The 19554-nt window shown below is 34.3% G+C and overlaps 2 protein-coding genes across 4 annotated transcripts; both read right to left on the reverse strand.

The window, feature by feature from the left end:
- Window positions 1-2158: 2158 nt before the first annotated feature.
- On the reverse strand, window positions 2159-2692 carry LOC110925037. Its single transcript, XM_022169009.1, has one exon. The coding sequence runs from the start codon at window positions 2690-2692 to the stop codon at window positions 2159-2161; it is 534 nt and encodes a 177-aa protein (XP_022024701.1).
- Window positions 2693-8049: 5357 nt separating this feature from the next.
- Window positions 8050-15052, reverse strand: LOC110921454 (common plant regulatory factor 1). 3 transcript variants are annotated; one of them, XM_022165775.2, is made up of 11 exons: window positions 14884-15052; window positions 12455-12602; window positions 12332-12367; window positions 12151-12246; window positions 11997-12065; window positions 11766-11908; window positions 9835-9926; window positions 9571-9752; window positions 8966-9043; window positions 8733-8858; window positions 8050-8513 (listed from the first exon to the last, which is right to left on the reverse strand). In XM_022165775.2, the coding sequence occupies exons 2-11, from the start codon at window positions 12512-12514 to the stop codon at window positions 8313-8315; spliced, it is 1083 nt and encodes a 360-aa protein (XP_022021467.1). In that variant the 5' UTR covers window positions 12515-12602; window positions 14884-15052; the 3' UTR covers window positions 8050-8312. The 3 variants fall into 3 exon arrangements, with proteins under 3 accessions (XP_022021467.1, XP_022021466.1, XP_022021468.1); XM_022165774.2 differs by having other exon boundaries at window positions 12332-12373; window positions 14884-15050; XM_022165776.2 differs by lacking the exon at window positions 12332-12367 and having other exon boundaries at window positions 14884-15047.
- Between the last annotated feature and the right edge of the window lie 4502 nt (window positions 15053-19554).

Genomic DNA, 19554 nt, shown 5'->3' on the forward strand with positions numbered 1-19554 from the left:
CTTGAACCTTTTTAAAGTGTGCTCTTTTTTCATCGATATGATCACTTAACGTCTTCACGACAATCGAATACCTAGGATAAATTTCGTCGCACAAATAGTATCCATGTGGGTAGTTGTAACGCCCTGCGTTTCGATACTTTTATTATCTCAGTAAGTCTTATCGTACTCCCTATTCTGTTATACTTGTACACTCGAGACAACCGATCATAATGAGAAATAAGACTGTTTGAATCTTAATTGTGTTAAATAATGCGAAACTATTACTCTATGTGATGCTTCTTATATGTGGACGATGTATTTACCCTAGATTCTTGACTCTTTGTGATGCTTTGATACTTAATGAACGAGAAACTAGCTTAATACGAAATTCGAAACACGAAATTACCCTTGTTATTTATGCTATTTGAACGTCTAGATGTAATAATACTATATAATGGCTACTCACAATAATACGCAACGCAACACCTAACCTCGCTCGCAAAACGAACCAAAGTTGGAAAACTAACAAACGCGTACTGGCCGTCTGAATGGCCATCCGCCCGGATGACCATCCGGACAATGCCACTCGCCACCGCCTTAACCCATCCGATCATAACCAGTCGAATGGGCATGTCACTGTCAACTATAAATAGTGGACTTGAACCCCATTTTCACATTTCGGTCCTCATTCACTCTCAAGCCCTCAGACGCGGTTCAAGGCCATGTTGTAAGCGTTTTCACCCGAATCTCCTCCAATCTTCATTTTTACTCACTTCTACTCTATCTTCTTCATCAAAATCACACACACACCTTAACATTTTCTCAAAAACACTGATTTTAGACCCTTCGAAGGTGGTTTCCACTCGTTTTGCTTAGGCAAACTGTTGTGAAACACCAATAAACCAAGATTGGTCTAGGATCTAAAGGTTTTTCACGTTTTTATACAAGATCTAAAGGATTTTCACTTTTTTATACAAGATCTAGAGGATTGTCACATGTTTTCGGCTCGGATCTGATAAACTTTCACGTTTTACAGCTTATTTCTGAACTTTCCTTCGGTTTTTACATAATAATGATGGAATCTGGACTCAATCAGACTCTCGACTCGTTCCTTAGTCAAGAGCTGGCTTGAAAATGGATTTCCACCAGAGAAATGGACCGATTAACGGGTAAAAAATGGAACCTCATCAAGAACAGTTCGTCTGTCAGAAGGGGTGGTACCCATCCGACCGAATGAACTGGGTTTGGTATGTTTCCGATTGTTTGACACGTTATCACGCCGTCTCCATTAACTTAAAACTTCCGTTTAGAAAATTTTTTAAACACTTCAACCAATAGATCACCCGATCGAATGGCCATCCGTTCGGATGACCATCCGACCGGATGACCTGAACCTGTTAATAATCGTTGTTTACCTTGTTAGAACACTTCGATCAAAACTTCGAAACTTTTAACAGTTTACAAACAACCACGGACTAGCCGAATGACCATCCGTTCGAATGGCCATCCGTCCGAATGACCATCCGTCCGGATGATCATCCGTTAGGATGGAACTCATCCGCTCAGATAGCCTGTTGTACACTTAACTCATTTTTCACACTGTTCGACACTCTGTTCCCGATCTGGTCAGCACTTAGAGGACTTATGCTCTGTTCCCGCACGCAGGCTGATCCAGCGCTTCCTTCAATCAAACCAGACTGTGTGTCTAGGTTCTAAGCACTCACCGTGAGTATACGCGATCCCCTTTTGTTTTAAACACTTTTGGATGCAACATGTATTCTATATAAACGCACGCCACTGGAAACTTGTTTATAACATACTCTATCCACTGTTAAACAAGAAAACATGATGTTTCTGATACTTGTGAGTCTTATGTGTTACGAGAATGTTGAATCTTATGTTTAGCCACATTGACAATTATAGCGCTATAGGGTTAACGCATCGCCCTTGAGACTTGGGGTATTGTTAAGTTTGATTCTTTTACCTCCTCTTCATGGCGACGAAGTAGGAAAGGCATAGTTAATGCGTTGGAAACTTAGGTTAACATATTGATTACGTTGGCTTAGCACATTGAAACTTGTAATATGTTATTCATGTTTGATACGAGGAAGTCACGTTTTAAACTATTTATGCTATGTATCAAACTTGTATGCTCGCCAACATTATTGTTGATTTTATTTTAATACATGTTGCAGGTTGATAGCCGTAGTGAACAAAAATGCTTCAAGGTGTCTCGCGCTGTTTTCTCAGCCATTTTTAAATACTTGTCGTTGATGTCGCTCGTGTTTCCATAAGCAAGGACTCGTAGCGCCGACGTACACTTTTGAATATCGGTGAATCCAAGTTGCCCTTTCGCATCCGCTTTTTGTGTAAAATAATCAAAGTTGCTTTCAAGGTCCTCAACGATGCATAGAAACAAATGCTTACTCATCCGGAAACGACGCCTAAAAACTTCTGGGTTCAGATATGTTGGCGCTTCAACAAAATAATCTTTCATCAACCGATCGTTTGCCACACGTCGGTCTAGTTCAATATAATCCCTTGTTTTAATTTCACGTTTGGGAAGGCTACAATGCGCCATATATCGCACCGCTAGTTGACAAGCACTCGTAACCGCCTCTTGCTCGACCTCCTCATCGGTGGACTCACCGTCATCCGCTAAAAACTCTCTATAGTAATAATTTGAGATGGACGAGGAACTAGGGGAATCCATTTTTTTTTTTATAAAAATGGTTTAGTATTTAAGATGGTATAGGTTTTTGTTTGTAAAAATTGTGATGAGTAGAAGAGTTTATATATATATATATAAAAGTGAGAAATGAAAAAAAATAATATGGCCGTTGCTTTGTGGACCGTCGCAAACGGTCACTATTGGCCAAATCAATTCGAGCATAGCGTGATTTAAATCACGCGAAAACAAAAGAATCAGCCAAACACACCCAGGGGGTGGTTCCCCGGCGTGTTTTAGCATGTTTGGGCACAAAAAACGTCCCATAAGAGACGACTACACATGGTCTAAGATAGAATGATCATTTAAAAAAATAATTAGTAGTGGTACCTTTATTAAATTTGAAAACCATGAGTGTCATAATTGTAAAACCATATTTACATACCATTTATATAACCAATTGCATCTTCTCTTCAATGAGTCTAATTCAAGTTAATACCAATTCATAACTTCATTTTTTATTTGGTTATCTTAGTTTTTATTTACTCCAGTTACAAGATTACATATGATAACTAGTAATATTATTTAAATTATATATTAGATTAAGAATACAATATTTTTAATATAGTTATTTGATAATAGTAAGTGAGCACATGTTGTTGAACGGGCCAATTTTAAATAGGCAATAATGTGATAAGAATGATAAATCAGCTTGAAAAAGCAACCTAATAAAGCCTTGATATCATATATTTTAAAGGGAAAATCAAATGCTAACTTGTCAACCTTACACATTCAAACCAATATGCAGATAATCAGTGTCATATTTATTTCTTTAATTTGTATAAATCTGTTTATTTAATCAAAATATTATTCATTTATTCTATATCAAATAACTTAGGGTGTAGGGAGTGGTTAGACACTTGAAAGTAGTAAACTTCAAAATCAACCAATAAGAATGTGCCATGTCATTCAACGTTAAGAGTTTAAACTATGCTGAAAAGTGTTGACAATAGTTAGACACAGCTTCATGAATTGGTAAACTATTATTAAAAAAAAAACATATAAAGCAAATCCATCTCTCACAAACATGTTCACTGCATCGGCAAACCTTTACCGCCCCACCATGTTCACCGCGCGGCAAAAAGGGTTGGCGGCGATGTGCCCAAATGGCAAAGCGAGTTTGCCACACCCCTTTACCGCCCACACCGTTCACCCTATATGAAAAGAATCCAAACCAGACCCTAAAATGAAGAGAATCCAAAGAAATATGGAATCTTCTGGGACAGATGGTTGCACGTGGGGTCCTTTCGTATGGTTCGAGGTTCTTTTGTGTCATCAAATTTTATGTGGATGCATATGTATTTGTTTTATGACAAAATCATCATTTTCTTCTACATGTGATATACAACTGTATGTGTAAATCTACAGGTAGGGTTGTTTATGAGTGGACAAGAGTCAGCTTAGGCTTTAGCTTCAAAAATCAAATAGATAGTTTGGCTTGGCTTGGAATAGAACTGCATAAATCAGGTTAAAAGTTTTAACTCGAATCGGGTTTAAACCGGGTTGGGTCAACTCGGATTTGGGTCTATAAAACTCAATCCTATAAAATTGATTCGGGTTAGGTTCTCAAACCGGGATCAGTGCTATTAAAAAACCCTCAAAAATTAAATAATAAACATAAATAACTATAAGGTTCATACTTACTTTATTTTTGTAACTTCATAATTAACTAAATATAATTTCATTAAAAAAACATTACGACACAAAACTCATTTTTTTAAATTATTCGTCGTCTTCGGTATAGTTATCTAGCGTTTAGTCTTCAACATGCCCATGCATACCCGCGTTTAATATCTCACGTAAATTGAAATTTTCCAAAAAAAAAACAAGTAAATAACTAAAAGGTTCAATATTCGAATTCGAATTGTAAAATAATATGTATTTTTTAATAAAATATAAAAAAATATTTAATACATTAGTTAAATATTATTTCGGATATTTGAAATACCCGAAAAAACTTGAAAATTTTTAACTAATATTCATTACTAATATTTTTTGGAAAAATATTTTGGATATCCAAAATTTTTAAAAATCATTATCCAAATCCAAAAATTTCGAATATTTCATGTTTGGAATTTCCGATCATTCATGTTCTGTTTCAGATTTAGATGTTTATTGCACACCCCTATGGCGGGTCTGTGATATCAGGTTCAAACCGTGTTGGGTGATCTAGTTTGGACCGTTTTGACTGTGAAGTACTCAAACCGAGTCCTATCTTACAGCTTGAAGCGGGTACAAACCGGGTTGACCAGAGATCGGGTTCGAGTCAGGTAGGGTTGTCGAGTTTGGTTCCTAACCATGTTTAAGGTTGCACGAGCTAGGCTTGAGTTTTAAACAGTCAGCTTACCTTGACAATTATTGTAAATGATTTCGTTTTTTGAGTTTATTTTTAAGCAAGTTTTAAGTCACGAGATATTTAAATAGTGTGTATGTCAGAAAAAGTCAGTTTACTTAGTTTATAACAACAACAAAAGTATTAGTAGTAATAATAATAATAATAATAATAATAATAATAATAATAATAATAATAATAATAATAATAATAATAATAATAACATCAACATAAAATTAAAAATAACTAAAAAATTAATAACAGTTGAAATAAATGAAGTAATTATTTTTAGGTAAAAACATAGTGGACGTGTATTCCGAAAGTTCTGAAAATTACAACCGGTGTCTTTTACGTTTGCATCAAATTACAACTGGTTTCCTTTAACTAAAGAAATTACAGGCTCTGTCCTTTATGTTACCGGTTTTTAACACGTTACGTCCTTTAGACCTAACCTAGTTAAGTTTTTTTTGTTAAGCCTTACTATGTGCCTCTCGACATGGTCTTTTCATCCCAGTTTTATATTAAAAATGAAATAAATAAATCTCTTTTATCCCCTCCATTTTTGCAAACCAATAAATAAATAAATAAATAAACAAACAATATTTTGGAATTAATATTTGTTTTTTTATCAAACCAATCAAAAGAACCGACTACGATGATGTTAGAAGCTTACCATAAATTTCATCGATGTCGTTTTGTTCTAGTGCTTATCGTATGTAAAAGCCAAAAGGCACCCATTGCAAGGTTTGATTCACGTTCCTTTTTTCTGTAGAGTTTTTTTATCGAAGTTTTGAGAGACATAATAGCTATGGTTTTTGAGATGAATATGAACAATCAGATGTTATCAGACGCAAGGGGGAAATCCAAATTCATGTTAAATTGAGATGAAAAGACTATGTTGCCCTTATGGGAGTGGTACATGGTAAGACTTAACCAAAAAACTTAACTTGGTTAGGGATAAATGACATAACATGCTAAAAGTTGATAACATAAAGGACAGAGCCTGTAATTTCTTTAGTTAAATGATACTGGTTGTAATTTACTTGAGAAAGTGTTTTCAGCAAGACTCAAATGTGAGTAAGATGAGCACTTAAGGAACTCCAAAGCCAATATGGGTCAGTGCGCATCGACTTGTTACTATTTAATATAATAATAATAATAATAATAATAATAATAATAATAATAATAATAATAATAATAGTGATAATAATAATAATAATAATAATAATAATAATAATAATAATAATAATAATAATAATAATAATAATAATAATAATAATAATATAGATTTTATAATTATGTATAATAAAAGAATCAGTTTTGACCAAAAAAAAAACAAAGCAAGTGTGAGAAATGTCTAAAATTCTAAACTGCTGTTTGGGTCATGGGTATGCGCACACAACATCAACGGTGTTGTTTGTTTCATATCTGACTCATGATCTCATCTTCTTCATATATTCATTCCTCGTATTATCCTTTTGTATATATCCAAGTATCCAAACAAAATTTTGTCTTAGCTTCTCCCTTCTCTCTCTTTGTAATGATGCTCCCATTTTAAATATTAGTTTTCTATATCAAGAAACGTGTACAACCATTTATTCATACAATTATCTGTAAATTTTACATAAATTTATATATGACAAAAAGATCGTTAGCGAGTAAAAATTGTAAGGTTGGCTCATCAACGTTTCTCATCGATGAATATCCATTCAGCATACAATGTCACATGTATCGTTAGCCACTCATTAGTGGGCTAGCGGTGTTGTTATGGACAATAAAAAGACTGTTAGCGAGTGAAGAGTGCGAGGCTCATCAACGTTCGCCTAGGACACATGATGAATATTCGTTCGGCATTCAATGTCACATGTACCGTTTGCCACTCATCACCGGTGTTGTTATGGTATTAAAGTATGGGGGGGGGGGGTACTCGTATCAATTTGTAGAAATAAATAATAAATGATATAAATCAAGTTGTGGATTACGAATCTTCACTTTTCATTACGTGTTGTTAGATCATGATCTACTGCCCACATAATTACAATTAGAGTAAATTACAACAGGTATCCTTTACGTTTGCATCAAATTACAACCGGTGTCCTTTAACTAAAGAAATTACAGGCTTTGTCCTTTATGTTACCGGTTTTTAACATGTTATGTCCTTTAGACCTAACCTAGTTAAGTTTTCTTGGTTGAGTCTTACTATGTGCCTCTCGCATGAGGGCAACATGGTCTTTTCATCCCAATTTTATATTAAAAAACGAAATAAATAAATCTATTTTATCCCCTCTATTTTTTCAAACCAATAAATAAATAAGTAAACAATATTTTGGAATTCATGTTTGTTTTATCAAATCAATCAAAAGAACTGACTACGATGATGTTGGAAGCTTACCATAAATTTCATCGATGTCGTTTTGTTCTAGTGCTTGGCGTATGTAGAAAGCACCAATTGCAAGGTTTGATTCACGTTCCTTTTTTCTGTAGGGTTTTTTTATCGAAGATTTGAGAGACATAGACAATAGCTATGGTCTTTGAGATGAATATGAACAATCAAATGTTATGAGATGCAAGGGGGAAATCGAAATTCATGTTAAATTGAGATGAAAAGACCATGTTGCCCTCATATGAGAGGCACATGGTAAGACTTAACCGAAAAACTTAACTAGGTTAGAGCTAAAGGACATAACATGCTAAAAACTGGTAACAGAAAGGACAGAGCCTGTAATTTCTTTAGTTAAAGAATACCGGTTGTAATTTGATACAAACGTAAAGGACACCAGTTGTAATTTACTCTTACAATTATATTACAGTTTGTATTCTATGCTTAGTATGTACTTTTCACTAGCAGCTAGTTATGTCGGTTATGGTTCGATTATCAGTTATTGCGGTTAATTTGCACACATCATAGTATGAAAAACTAGGAGGGTTCAAGTTTAGCATTTGAACTAAACCAAACCGAGAACCAACTTTTGAAACACTACATAACCACAACTGGTTTTTAAAACCAAACTTAACATATCCAACCAACACATCTTATATATCACACCAAACATGTATATAGGTTTCATCAGATCGGTTAATTACAGCAAACTATCGGCGGCCAACTTTGACCCAGACCCGGACTCTGAAACTCAGGGTACCTATTTGAGACAGATTGATATCCTCTACTTACTGTTAGAAGTAATTTGGATCACATAAATAGACCAAATTTACACAATTAACTTTATAAATTAAGACACAATAGCAAGGGGTCAAGAGCATGCTTGTTGTGGGTTAGCCAGCACCAGCCGCAACACCATCGGCCCGGGGACTAGCATCCAGAAGTTGGTGCAGCGGTGCACCAGAACCAGAACTGGTGGCCTCTCCAACTACAGAACCAGATCGGTTGTCGACCCTAGAGAGGAGGTTAGCAGTGCTCAGAGATGAACCCTTTTTGTCGGCCCTTGGGCCTTCTGTAGCTTTCTTAAGTTTTTCCTGTAACCAGATTCAAACTATCATTAAAATGGTTGCTTGTGTATCTCATGTCTAATAAATGTGTTGTGCCCGGGTTGACCCGTTTAATAAAATGTGTTTGGGTTGACCCATTTGCCCATTTACTATAACCCATCAACCCGTTACTAAACATTTACAAATTGATTACAACCCATCAACGCCAAATATAAAGGTTTGAGATTGTGGAATTTGCACAAGTACCAGTAGTTTAGCGTTTTGAAGCTTCAAGTTTGTTGCATTAACGGTTAACTGGTTAATCTCAGACTTGAGTTTCAAATTTTCACTAGTGAGTGCTTCAACTCTTGTACCAAGTTCTTCGGCTTCGGCCTGGATATTAAAATATTCAACCAAAAATTAAAATAGAATTAATCGTTTTTATTGTATTTATTTTTCTAGTATAACTAAAATCGTAATATAAGAAGAGTTTTTTCTACCTGTTTCCTTAATCTCGACCTCCTAGCTGATTCTCGGTTAGACTGCTTTCTTTTTTCCCTTTTCAGTTCTCGTTCGTTCTAGATATAAATCACACGGTCCAAATTCAGAACTAGAATTAAAAAAAAAAATATTGCACGGTATTGATGTTTGAAATTTAATACAATAACCCAGAGTAAAATGTCATTTTCGCCCCTAAGGTTTGGCCAGTTTTGCGACTTTCATCCAAAGGTTTGTTTTTCCGCATCTGGATCCAAAAGGTTTGAAATCTTGTCATTTTCATCCGACTCGTTAACTCCATCCATTTTTCTCTGTTAAGTTAGGGATATTTTTTTTTTATTTAGTAAGGGTATTTTGAATACTTGTACATTATGTTAAATGCTTGTACATAAAGTGAAAAAGGCTGAATTGCCCTTTAAGTTAAAAAAAAAGACGGAAATACCCCTGACATTAACAGAGAAAAATGGACGGAGTTAACGAGCCGGATGAAAATGGTAAGATTTCAAATATTTGGACGAAAGTCACAGAACTAGACAAAACTCAGGGACAAAAATGGCATTTTACTCCAATAACCCGACATAAAAAATGAAACATACACACAATGCACCTGAAGCACAAGACTGTTGGGCACCATGGCCATGTTGGCAGATGCTGGCGACTTCTTAAGCTCTAGCTCGGTTCCCGAGTCACCAGAAATAACCGCTCCAACTTCTTTACCCAAAATCTTGACACCTGTCACTTTCTTAGAGACCCCGTTCGCATCACTTCGCTCAGTCTTGCCACCTTCAGCTGGTGATACGAAGTTCTAGTATAGATTATACGTAACCTAATTTTTTTTTATATTTTTAAAATCATGTAATGTGAAACTTACAACTTGTAGATGATCCTCCACGGATCCTTTTGTGACCATTTTTACAACTTGTATTACCATCACTGCCTTCACTGGAACCTTCCGTATCTCGACTGTTACGAACAATAAAAGATTATAAAAATTTACTGACATACATACATATATATACACACACCTAAATATTGCGAGAACCGTGAGAACGAATGAAAAAACCACGAGAACTTGGTCTACAACAATTCATATTCAAAAATTTTTTACACTTATCATTATTATTCGAATACAATATTAGAAATTAAATTTACATGTATTTATAAACAAAGAAAATTTACATATGTGCAAGTTTGCCATTTACACGTGTAAATTTGTTGTATTTACACAGGTGAAAAAATTTATTAAGAGTGATTTTGAGAGGAGGGATCAATTATTTAAAAAGTAGGTTCTATTTTTAGTGTTGTATTTTAGTTATAATGAGGTTTGTACTTAAAAAAAAATTGGTTTTGATTGGTTTTTCCATTCGTTATCACGGTTCTCGCAATATTTAGCGTTCTGAAGATTACTCTCCCCTGTATCTATAAGGGAAAGGGTAAATTGAGAACCACCTTGAGTTGTGAGAACCGTGAAAACTAGGCCTTACAAAAGTTTTTTCAATAAAAAAATTCCCAAAAAAAAAAACAACTATTTCAGAAAAAAAATAAATAAATAAAAATAAATAAATGTTGCCTCTGAAAATTTACATCACCTTAAATGAAGATTAAAAACCGGCACGGCAATTTTTTTTACAGATGTGTTTATATATATATATATATCAATGGATATAGGTAAAGGTTCCTGTAAAAAAGACCAAAAGTGTGAGAAGGATAAGAAAGAATCTACACCATTATATCTTTAATCTAATGGTTTAGATTAATAGGGACCAAATTGTAAAATTTGTTTTATTTTTTTGGACTGAATTGAAAATTATAGGGGTAATAAAGTCTTTATATCCATTCAAAATAGGAAACTGTAATCAAAATCCCTACAATTTCGATCTCTCTCTCTCCAATCGCACGACCAGAGCTCCCTCTCTCTACAATTTCGATCTATCTCTCTACATTGCAGTGGAGCGGTGGCGACGAGCGGCAGCGGCGGTGGTGGTGCCGGATCGGCAGTGGTGGTGCGGCGATGGTGGGTGCCGGATCGGCAGTGGTGGTGCGGCAGCGGCGATCTCTCTCTCTACACCGCACGACCAGATGATCTCTCTCTCTACACGACAGCAGCGGCGGAGCGGCAGTGGTGGTGCCGGAAGTGGAGAAGATGATACAGAGGTGTAATGATTATTGAATGGTGTTATATATGTGCTGAATGGTGTTATATTCTTTATTGAATGGTGTTATATATGTGCTGAATGGTGTTATATTCTTTACTGAATGGTGTTATATTCTTTATTGAATGGTGTTATATTCTTTACTGAATGCTGTTATATACGTGCTGAATGGTGTTAGATTCTTTACTGAATGGTGTTATATTCTTTACAGAGGTGTAGTGATTATTGAATGGTGTTATATTCTTTACTGAATGGTGTTATATTCTTTACTGAATGGTGTTATATTCTTCACTGAATGGTGTTATATACTTACTGAATGGTGTTATATACTTGCTGAATGGTGTTATATACTTGCTGAATGGTGTTATATAATTATTAAATGGTGTTATATATGTGCTGAATGGTGGTTGCAGTGTTATTCGTAGTGTTTTTTAGAGATCTTTTAAAAAAATCATGTTCCTATAATTAAGGTGGCGGTTATAATTTTGAATTAATTGAATTAATTATAAAATTACTTGTTTACCCTTTTGAATTAATTTAGATGGAGGACACATGTCATCTCCACAATATTTCTCACCTTTCTCACACTTTTAACCTTTTTTACAATAACCTTACCCTCAATGGATAATGGATATGCAGTTTAAAATACCTATTAGAGATTCCATTGTTGTTCCCTATCGACATTGTTAGCTCATCAATTCCTTTCAACTTCTTTATCAAGCCTCTATCTGGATTCCCTGATGACTTGGCACAAGAATCGATTGGTACGAGTGTAGGATTAGGATTACCCGCCTGCATCATACCAACATGAGTTCACGACAAGACACATATGGATAAAATATAAAAAAAAAAAAATAGGTAGAAATGTTATGAAAATTACCACAGTAACTCCGGGATGTGCATAAACACCTCCATGTGGATAAATTGCAGCGTAAGGGGGCATCATATGCTGAACCGAAAGTACAAGAAAAGGATCAATGGATGGTCAAGTTTCAACACATTTGTATAATTTCGGATTTGTATGGCATCAATACCGGCATTGGACCCCACATATAAGGTGGAGGTGCATGACCAGATGCAACAGGTGAACTGAAGTATGGTGGCACAGCCATTCTCGGGCCGTAATAAGCCTGCAAAATCAATGTTAGCTGTTTAATCTGGTTCAAGACCTTAATTTACAATCGTTAACGTAAGTGGTGGTTAAAATCATCAGACCTGCATGGACGCCCAATCAGTATATACATGACAGGTCTGTTGCTGTTACATATATTCACATTCATGTAATTTATTTTATAAAAAAAATGAAAAGGAGAAAGAAAATAAGTGTTTGGATTATACCGCAGGTGGTGAAGATGTTTCTTCGGGCTTACAATCCTTTGCTTCTTCACAGTTTCCCATGGGTAAACACCTTAAACCGGTTTAGATATGATGCGGGCCTTTCACGTTCAGCTATTAAATTTGTCTTGCTAAATACTTCCTCCCTTGGCTGCAGAAGACAGGTGTCAGGATGACAGGCGAGAGAGGTTACGAGATGAAGAAAATGCATAAAAAAAAACAAGACTAAAGAAATACGGAATAAAAATTTCCTAAGACCATGCGTAGTGGTAAGGGTGAATAATGTCCCCACCCTTGGACGTTTTCCGCCATGTGGCAGTACAGTCAGCAAGGGGCATTATTGGGCGTTTTTTTCTAAAATGGGAGTAGTGGGGATGTGGGCATTATGTTAAAAGGGTGTAGAGAAGTAAATAAAAATAACCAACAAAAAAAGCTATTGGCCAAAAAAAGGAAGATTAAATGTGATTGGCCATTCAAAATTGCACCAAGAGTGATTTGAAAAACGCCGGGGGGGGGGGGGGGGGGGGGGGTTGAAAGAAAGCGCCCAAACATGCCGGCGGGGGTGGGGGCGGTGGCGTTTTTAGGCGTGTTTGGGGGGAGAAGACGCCCACTACGGGTGGTCTAACAATTAAGAGGCACCCGATTATAAACATCAAAAACCACCAAACATCTTCTAGTTGGTATACTCTTAATCATTTAATGTAAACACACAATACAACCTCTATCTTTACATTTGCCATTAGAGAAAATGCAAGTAAAAGATTAAAAAAAAGGAAAGAATGATACCAGATAATATATGAGAAGCCTCAACGTGTGTACATTTTAAGTAACTAAAGCACAAATTGGAAACATGAGGAAAATAAAAATGCAACGCTCTACCTACACATAACCTGATTAAAACACGATACAACAAATACAAGCTGACATTTACATTAGTTATTAATTAATAGATACACATCTATGTTTGGCAGAAAAAAAACCTCCTTCCCTCCCTACTAGGCGCGATTATATGTACATGTATCTATGTCTATGTATACTATATATATAGCATGACATTGATCATCATATATATGAGAGTCACTCCGGATAAAATTGTGAGTAAATCACAACCCCCCCCCCCCCCCACTCTGACTGGTGACCCACCCACCCAAACCAAAGTCAACACACATATCAAGTATATCAAGGCAATTTATTAACTGTGTTTTTATCAAGGTTTAAAAAAAAACGGAAACGAGTTTCGAGACGCTTTCCCTTCGCCTCACGAGGCGGAACTAAAAAATAAATATAAAAATTATATTCATTTTTGCCCGTCTACCTTCTGTTTTGATGTAACTTGGCAAATATGAATGAGATAAGCTTATACTAAAAAACAAAAAAAAAATTATACATCTTATAAAAATAATAATACTAACTAAATTCATCAAAAACACACATAAAAAAGATAAATTGCTTGAAATTGACACAAATAGTCAAAAACAAATATCAAAATCCCCTGAGGCGCAGCCTTTTTAGCGCCTCAACCCCTATGAGGCGCACGTACAATAGAAACCCCTGAGGCGCGCCTCAAAATCGTTTTTTGGGCGTTTCGTCTCGAGGCGCGCCTTGAGGTGCACGCCTCAACCGTTTTTTTAAAACCATGGTTTTTATATACAATATTTGCTTTCCCATCAAAAGAAAAATGCCCCAGAGTTCGAACTTAGAACCTACGAACTTAGAACCTAGTGACCACTCCATCAAATTCGTGATCTGAATCATATACTCGCACGTCTGACTTATATAACAGAATCTGAGCAAATTTTGCAGGTACATATTGATTCCAACTTCAATTACCTCCCAAAAAACCAGCAAATGATTACCGTAAAAATACAAAAATCTTGACATAAAGCAAAAAAGTAAGAAAGTAAAAAAATAAAATAAAATAAGAAAGTAAAAAAAAAAAAGTACAGGCCCTTGTTGTCCTTCCTGATCCGCATCTAACATCATAAACTAAAACAATCAGTCCAGATTTCTAACAATCCAATATACCTACTAACTACTAGAAATACAAAAAAAAAAAAAATATAATATTCAAAAACTAAAATCAGAAGCCTTCAAAACAATGCTTTCAGTTGTTTTCAAATACTGGCTCTAATATTAGGGTTTAAATCGATTTAATTAATTTCTTTGAGCTTATTTTCCCCAATTTTGAGTTCTGATCTCTCTGTCTATGCACATATTGATCAACAATTGTATACATATGCAATGAGAAGTTCAAATTAGGGTTAAATTAACGAAGAATTAGCAGCAGAAATTGACAAGTGGACGACGGAATCTTTAAAATTAAACATGAAAAATATTAATTAAACTAAACTGGTAATGATGAAAATTAGAAGTGAATTGAGTAAAAGTGAAAGATGAATTGGGGATAAATAAGGGTGAGAATGAAGAGATACCTGAATGACTGATTGGGATGAAGAAGAAGAAGAATTTTGATGCAGTTTGTATGTTTGTTTGATCATGTGTCTGTCGTCTGCAACCAAGGAGGGAAGAAGTGGGGGCTTTTTGCTCAATATGGCTACCTTCCACGTCAGCTGCCACGTGTAATAAGTGTATATACGATTGATAATAAGTACGACTAGTAGATTGCCCTGCGTGTTGTCACGGTGTTCTGTAAAAATTTTGCGTTAAAACGTAGACTGACTGACAACGTACATAAAAATAAGCACGAAAACGTATTAAATTTGATCCGACTTATCTTCTGAAAATTTTAGTCGGTGCTGAAATTTGAGAGGTTAAAATATAAAAAACAAAAAAGGACCAAAATGATAAAAAGAAAAAAATAAGTCAAAAAGATAAAAAAAAAATCATAACACAAACACTATTCACAAAGTATGCTAGTTGTACCGATGCGTTTTATAACTCTATAAAGTTTCATGGACAAATAGATAATTATGCACAAAAGGAGGAAGTTGTACCAAGATACGTAAGCTCCTAGAAAGTCGCATTTTGAGTAACTGAATTAACATCATGAGTTTTTATGCACAAAACACACACTTATGCGTAATTAATGGCTGATTGGAGTCGTATTAGTTCATATGTAAACGCTTTCAGAAGTTTTCAGCCGAATAACCAAAAACGATATCATGAGTTTATAATGGATAAAACAAACAATTAGAAGAAGTCGAGACCTGGATAACAAAAAACAAAATCATGAATTTTATAGAGAAAACAAACCGTATTTGGTTAATGAAATCATAGTAAGAACAACATTAGATGGTAGTTAGTAATTGTAAGTTTGTGTCATTAACAATTATCTACTCGGAAGTTATATTTAAGATATATATATAAAATAATTTTAGTATAAATTAACTATTTAATTGTGTATAAGAAAAATCGAAATACTTGATATTATACCGACACGTGGAAGTGCCGTGTACAAGGTGCTAAGTGAGCTGGCCCATTCGATACCGTGCTGGCCATTGTGTATTCCATTAACTTATCATGATTTACACTTTGCCCCCTTCACTTATTTTCATTTAATATTATTTTGAACACACTTTTGTCAAATGTTAAAAAGTTAAAACACCACATTTGGCAATGTAAAAGAGACTATCCGTTAATTAAATTGAGATTAAACAGTCTCAACTCAACCCAAGTTCAAACTAAATCATATAATGAACAAAGTCTAGACTTCATATACTAGCTTCATTAGACTGCTAAACCCTAAATGATATTATTATAAATATTAATATAAATATGATAGTATTTATATAATAACTAGTATTAAGTCCCCCCCCCCCCGCGTTGCGGCGGGGGCATAAACCGTGCTAAGTAGTACTAATGCTACACAACTACCAGCAACACCGAAAAAGCTCGTAAAAACAAAATAAACAGAAAGGAAAAAATAACACCGAACGAAAAGCATATGTAAAATCATTGAATAGAAAAGAAATTAGACTGACACGTAAAAATAGAAAAAGAATAACTAAGTCGATCTGATACCACGCGTGTTGCGACGAACCTGTCAAACAGGGAAAATAGACGCGTTGTGACAGTCCTGTAAAACAGGAAAAAATAGATGAAAAAAATGTTGAAACCCACATGCATGTTGCGGTATGTTCACTCGCAAAATTAGAACCAAACGTAAAACGAAAAATTTGCAAAAGATGAAAAATACATAGATCAAAGTTGAAAATAAGAATGTGTTGGGGTTAAATCGGAAAAAATGAAAACATTTGTGTTAAAAATAAAAAAATAAAACCAAAGATGTAAAATTGCAAAAAATAAAACATTAGGATTAAAAGTGAAAACTCAATTTTTTTCGTGGAAAACTCCCTAACCTTGAAGTATAACTCACTAAATCACATACATGTTCCTAATTTATATTTATAGTATGGTAATATAACAAAATAAATTACATGATTGGATAATCATTATTCTTAAAATATGGTAGAAAGTAATTAAATATTATATACATTATAATATGTAATTATATAAATAACGTAACTTCATTATAGAACATTAAGTTATTGCGAGAACAAAAATAATAAACCTAACTTGTTAAAAAATTTAATTAGTACTTAATATTTTTAAAATTTTGTACTTGCTTACATACAAATGAGTATGTTTATATACATAAAAAAAATCATAAAACTAATTTCATCATTTTCTTATTTTATTATGAAGTTTTTTTTTTTTTTTAAATTGAAGATATAAATGCTTTATCTTGTTCTATATTCTTTTGCAATATTTACTGTTATGCATCTATAGATAGTTTGATAATAAACGTATTAAGTTCAAGCTTATAATATTACTAAAAAAGTGGGTTAGGGATTTAGAAATAAAACTCAAACTAAACATAAACCTTTTTAAGTTATAAGTAAGCAAGATATTAAATTTAGTCAAGCTCGGCCTCAATTTGATTTATTTTCCTAAAAAGTTTGACGATATATTAAAAAAGTACATTAACAAGGAACTATTTATGCTGGTTTTAGAGTTGGTGGGAAAAGTTAGGTTCAACGGTCAGCAAGTCAAGGTTGAAGATATTTTTAATGACGTGAGATCGATGGGGCTTTTGTGGGTCAAAAAAATAGGTCTAAGTTCAAGTCGATCCGGTGGTTGGATTGATGTAATTTCATGATTATGTAATTCTTTGGGTTTTCCGTCCCGATTTTCGGGGTCGGTTGGTTTTATGAAGTTTTCGGTTAAAAAAAATAAGAGTTGGTGGTAAAAGTGTAAACATTAAAAAACTGTGAGGGTGGTTTTGGAAGAATAGTTGGAGCGATACAAGAATCCCCCGTTTGTTGACACGTGTACGTTTGAGGATCAATCTACTAGTCATCAAATCTGGCCAGTCAGTCCATTCTCATGTGGCTTACCTGGCAATATTTCTTTTTAATTTTATATTTATTATTTTGAATTAGAATATAATAGGAAGTTTATTTGGGTAGAAAGCGTAGGAAGTAATATGTTCATCCATTTATTTAATCAAGGCTAAGATTAAATGATTGAAAATGAAGGAATAAAAAGGCGCGCGTGACTTTGTTTAGGGGCATTTTAGTTAATCCAACGCAATAGTTTCTCTCTCCTCCAATTCCCCCCCCCCCCCCCCCCGTTTTTTAAATGTTAATAAGTCTTTCACACGACATTATTTTTTTATAAAAATTGCACAAAAAAAGATTGTTTTTTATCTTTAAAACGAGTATACTATTGCTATATTTTCGAATATTTTTTTTTCGAAAACCCAGTGGTGTAAAACGCAATAGAAAAAACCTAGTTGCGTAAAACGCAATAAAAAAAACCTAAAAAATGACATTTTTGTAAAACGCAATGCACCAAAAACACAAAGAAATGTCTTATTTGTAAAACGTAATGGCCAGAAAAGACAAAGAAATGTCTTATTTCTAAAACGCAATAGCCTAAAAACACAAAAGAAAGTGTACTTTCTAAAACACAATGGACTGAAAACATATAAAAATGTGTTTTACCTAAAACGCAATGCACCAAAAACACAAACAAATGTCTTATTTCTAAAACGCAACGGCCAGAAAGCACTTAAAATGTCTGTTTTCTAAAACGCAATGGATTGAAAACACATAAAAATGTATTTTACCTAAAACGCAATGCACAAAAAACACAAAGAAATGTCTTATTTATAAAACGCAATGGCCAGAAAACACTTAAAAATGTCTCATTTCTAAAACGCAATGGCCTAAAAAAACAAAAGAAAGTGTTCTCTCTAAAACGCAATGGACTGAAAACACCTAAAAATGTGTTTTACCTAAAACGCAATGACTAAAAACACTTCAAAAATGTGTTTTACCTAAAACGCAATGACTAAAAACAGTTAAAAAATGTGTTTTTTCTAAAACGCAATGGCCAGAAAACACATAAAACTCTCTTATTTCTAAAACGCAATGGACACATAAAACTGTCTGTGAATTGTCTGAACAAGCTCGACCCCAGTCAGGGGCTCTGTCCCTTGGACCCTGTTACCAGGGGCGCTGCCCTCGGACCCCCGCCAAGATCGTAAAACGCAATGACTAAATCAAAAACCCAGATCGTAAAAATGAAATTAAAGAATTTCTTACATGGATCGAAGCTGATTTCTTCAACGATTGACGAAATTTGAATGATAGAAACACTTATCAGCGATCGAATCGAATGGTTCGAGTGATTATCTTCAAAATCACGGGAAAAAAACGAGATTTTGAATGAAATTAAACTGGGTTTTCTTCAAAAAAAAGCTGAAGAACACATTGATCAGGTGTTTGAATCATTGATTGGTGACGAAAATCGCACTATAATGTAGTGATTATTGAGATAGAAAGTGAAGAAATGGTTGAAGATGGTGGGTTTTGAAAATGGTGGGTTTTGATGTTACTGGGAAGAAGAAGGAAGAACAAAAGGATAAGATTGACTAAAATACCCTTTCTCTTTATTTTAAATTTTACCACATGTTCTAATCCTATTGCTTTCTATCATTCCTAGCCAAAATAAACTTACTATTTGATGCCCCCCCTTATTATTTTATGTAAAAAATAGTCGTTGTAATTTATGTTAAGAGTTAAATATTATTTTAGTCCTCTAGGTCTTTTCAAGATATCTATTTCAGTCAAAAAAAA

This window comes from Helianthus annuus, chromosome 17, assembly GCF_002127325.2.
Source record: "Helianthus annuus cultivar XRQ/B chromosome 17, HanXRQr2.0-SUNRISE, whole genome shotgun sequence".
Taxonomy (NCBI): domain Eukaryota; kingdom Viridiplantae; phylum Streptophyta; class Magnoliopsida; order Asterales; family Asteraceae; genus Helianthus; species Helianthus annuus.

Excerpts from the sequence above, each read along its gene's own strand:
- LOC110925037 (XM_022169009.1), bottom strand. The coding sequence starts at position 2,692 with ATGGATTCCCCTAGTTCCTCGTCCATCTCAAATTATTACTATAGAGAG.
- LOC110921454 (XM_022165774.2), bottom strand. The coding sequence starts at position 12,514 with ATGGGAAACTGTGAAGAAGCAAAGGATTGTAAGCCCGAAGAAACATCT. Across the intron at positions 12,066-12,150 it reads ATATGTGGGGTCCAATGCCG|CATATGATGCCCCCTTACGC; the intron begins GTATTGATGCCA and ends CTTTCGGTTCAG. Across the intron at positions 8,514-8,732 it reads TTCAAAACGCTAAACTACTG|GAAAAACTTAAGAAAGCTAC; the intron begins GTACTTGTGCAA and ends ATCTGGTTACAG.